The sequence below is a fragment of the Halyomorpha halys genome, unplaced genomic scaffold (assembly GCF_000696795.3).
Source record: "Halyomorpha halys isolate HHAL.00 unplaced genomic scaffold, Hhal_1.1 Scaffold152.1, whole genome shotgun sequence".
Lineage (NCBI taxonomy): Eukaryota > Metazoa > Arthropoda > Insecta > Hemiptera > Pentatomidae > Halyomorpha > Halyomorpha halys.
The window spans coordinates 337558-340925 of record NW_027109315.1 but is presented as its reverse complement, the minus strand read 5'-3'; the positions used below and the strand labels follow the sequence as shown (position 1 = coordinate 340925).

General features: G+C 27.2%; 1 protein-coding gene across 2 annotated transcripts; it reads left to right on the top strand.

The window, feature by feature from the left end:
- Window positions 1-253: 253 nt before the first annotated feature.
- Window positions 254-2910, top strand: LOC106678658 (zinc finger protein 84). 2 transcript variants are annotated; one of them, XM_014417340.2, is made up of 4 exons: window positions 254-462; window positions 691-843; window positions 919-1006; window positions 1412-2910. In XM_014417340.2, exons 1-4 carry the CDS (start codon window positions 410-412, stop codon window positions 1661-1663), a joined length of 546 nt encoding a protein of 181 aa, XP_014272826.1. In that variant the 5' UTR covers window positions 254-409; the 3' UTR covers window positions 1664-2910. The 2 variants fall into 2 exon arrangements, with proteins under 2 accessions (XP_014272826.1, XP_014272827.1); XM_014417341.2 differs by having other exon boundaries at window positions 281-434.
- Window positions 2911-3368: the final 458 nt, after the last annotated feature.

The window sequence follows — 3368 nt, the reverse complement described above, 5'->3', positions numbered from 1 at the left end:
TGAGAAACGCTCTACACTACTGACCTGTACTAAAAACAAAGTTTACACAGTGTTGCCAAAGGCCAATGCCCGGAGGGAAAACATACGCACGCAATTTTTCACTAGTGATTTTAATTCTACACATTACATTATTTTATTATTAGAAAACTAGATGTTTATAAACAAATCATAGAAGCAATACAATATTTTGGTAATAAATAAAATTTGATTTTTTTCAAATTTATTTTTGAAATCTCAGAGTTAATAGAAGCACTCGAGTTTATCAATTACGACTGTTCACTCTTTGAGATCTCTTGAAGAGCTCTTCATTATGTAGTTGAATAACACGAATCATTCAAACTTAATTTCAAGTTACCAACCCATTTTATTTGAAAATCAACGTTTCAGAGATAGCTCTGATAACAAAACCATGTGGCCGGTTTTCACGCAGGAAGGTAATATACAAGAAAACTATAATTATAGGTATGTTTCTTTATCAGTATCTGACGTAAAACGGCTTAAATATAATCTTTAGATGTTATATCAATAGAAGGAATACCTCATTTAAAAATATTTCTTATCGTTGTCTGTTTGTTTATTATCTTTTCTCCCATCACTTTAATGTGAACTAGAGATAAAATTTATTGAATGTGTTTACATTTTTTTCAATGGCATTCACAATCACGATTTATTGGATTTTTCACTTTTCAGCCTCATCAATTTTGAACATCCTTCACACAATACAATGTATACAGAAAATATTGTTGGAAATACTACTGAAATTCCACAATCATTACTTGTTATAGACAATCACAACATAGAAACAAAGCCTTCCCAACTGCAATTACTTACACCCCCTTTAAGGTACCTATTTGTACATCCCACATTCACTTTATCATGTTAACTTTCATTGAAATTGAAATTCTGTTTTTATTGCAGCTGCAGTGATTTAAACATTCCAAATGGAACTGTTGTGCCTCCTGATTTACCAAAAATGTTCCTAGACTTGTTAGTTCCTGTGCAAGGGGTAAAACTTTCAATTTACACAATCATAAAATTATATTTCATTCAATGATACTATTGTAAATTGAATGGTGCTATGCAAAACAGGCTCTAATGGAATGAGATTCAAAATTGCTACTTAGACATTTATTATTACTGCTTTAATTAGATCATTGCTATTGACATCCATTCACCCAAAATGGATAAACAATTTCTTTTCATTTAAGGTCAGGCCTTTACTAACTGATGGTATTGTTTTAGTAGCTTTTAAAATTCTCACCGCTAAAGCTTGTTTTTATATTAGTATCCTAAACTGTTTATCAATTAATTACCTTAGTCCAAGATCTAGAAATTTTGATTGAGAATAATATTTGTTTGATACATTTCTAAATAATAAGAAAGAACTTTCTGTTATTTTGTTCATTTTCAGCTAAAGAGTAAAAAGTTACCTTATGATTGTTCATTATGCGGTGATAGATTTGCAACTTGGAATTCACTAGTGACACATAACAAGTCTCATCGCCGCCCAGCATGCCTAGCTTGTGGCACTATTTTATCTTCTGCTTCGAAACTTACTTCTCATAGGGCCTATTGTCAAGGAAATTCAGATGCAGTTGTTGTTACTTCAAAGTATGGTAGATCTCGACCAGTTAAAAGTTACCTTGCTAATAATTTGAAATGAATTGATGTTATTATTATTTTGATTGGTTAGGAAAAAGTATATTTTATTCATTTTTTTTTATTATTTTGATCATTGATTTGCTAACCAAATTCAGATCAATGAAATTTAAATTATACAGAACATGCGAAATATTTTTTAAACACTTCCTTTTTTTGAGTGATGAAAGTATAATTTTATCTTAGTTAAACATGATTTTTGTAAATTTAAAAGATTATATATGATTTTTTGATTTAAAAGATTGACTGTTAAGGAATCGAGCAAAATGAAAAACATTCCAATGTTGGATAATAGTTATAGGATCTTAAACTAAATGAATGTATAGTGAGAATGTTATTACGCACATATAGGCCATATTTTTTAATATAAGCTTCTAATGGTTTCTTAATTATGTTCAAGTTAAAGTTGTAAGCATTTTTAAAGAAAGAATAATGAAAAATATTGATCATATCTGCCAACCATTTAAGGGTTCTTTACAAAAATCTTGTTTTCTTAAACCTGAAATGTCAGCACAGATTAAGTTGACATTTATTCATGTATTTTAGTTTCTAACCACACCCCCTTACCAACTTGAAGATAGGTCTGGTTTTGTGATCAACCCTTAAATATTTTATTATTTTTTTCTGGGGACTAAAATGATTTATCTGTTACCAAAAATTACTATTTGGTGTAGCAATTAAGAAAATGTCTCTACTGAAACAGAGCATTGAATTTTTAACCATACCCCCAATCATCATTAGTGTAAATATAACATGGAAGATTTTTTAAATTATTTTCTGGGGCATTCACTTCAATTTTTTTGTTACCATTTGATTATTATAGTCATGGAATAGTCAGTCACCTTAGTTAATTAGCTAGATATTTATGTTATAGATTTAAAAATATATAAAAGTTGATATATATTATCTTTAATTTTTTGTTTTTTATTTTAAGTATAGTTTATTACAGCTAATGTTCCTGGATATTATTGTTTTAGAAGGATTTCCTATTTTAGTTTGTTTCTCATATATTGTTTACATTCCATCTTCCAAAGAAAAATTTTTTTAGTTAGTGCTTTTGTTAATAAAATTTGTGTGAAAGCATACTTGGATAGCTAAATATGTTTAGATTATAACTTTGTTCCTTTATAAAAAACAAAAACAATTATTATATAATTAAATTATTGTTAGTACATTTAGTAAACATTCCTGTTAGAGTGGCAGAATCAGACCAAAGGAATTATAAAAATGAAGTACAAAAGTGTTTTTTTTTCTCTTCGTGAATGTAATACAATTCCAAGTAATTATGAAGATATTTTAACTATTAAAGATATTTTTATTTTTCAATACGTGAACAAAGACTTTAAAAATAATATCGTTTGATATTATTAATGATATCTCCATGTGCCTTCAATTTTCATACTTGTCAGAACTAATAGGCAATTCTCATGAATAATATAAATATATTTTTTTAAAGTTATAATTAATGGACTTTTTATTTATATGAGTACTTTCTAATCTATCTTCTTAGAAAAAAAAAATTATATACAATTTATTATTATTATTATATTCAATATAATAATTGATTACTTTGTTTTATATTTTATATCTTTCCCCTCCAAAACTACATTATTTTGTCCTTTTATGGACCTATGAAGTTTATTAGTCTTTGAGGCTTTTATTATTTATATATTTTTCCCTGAAGATATGTTAATTATGTTAGAAACTAT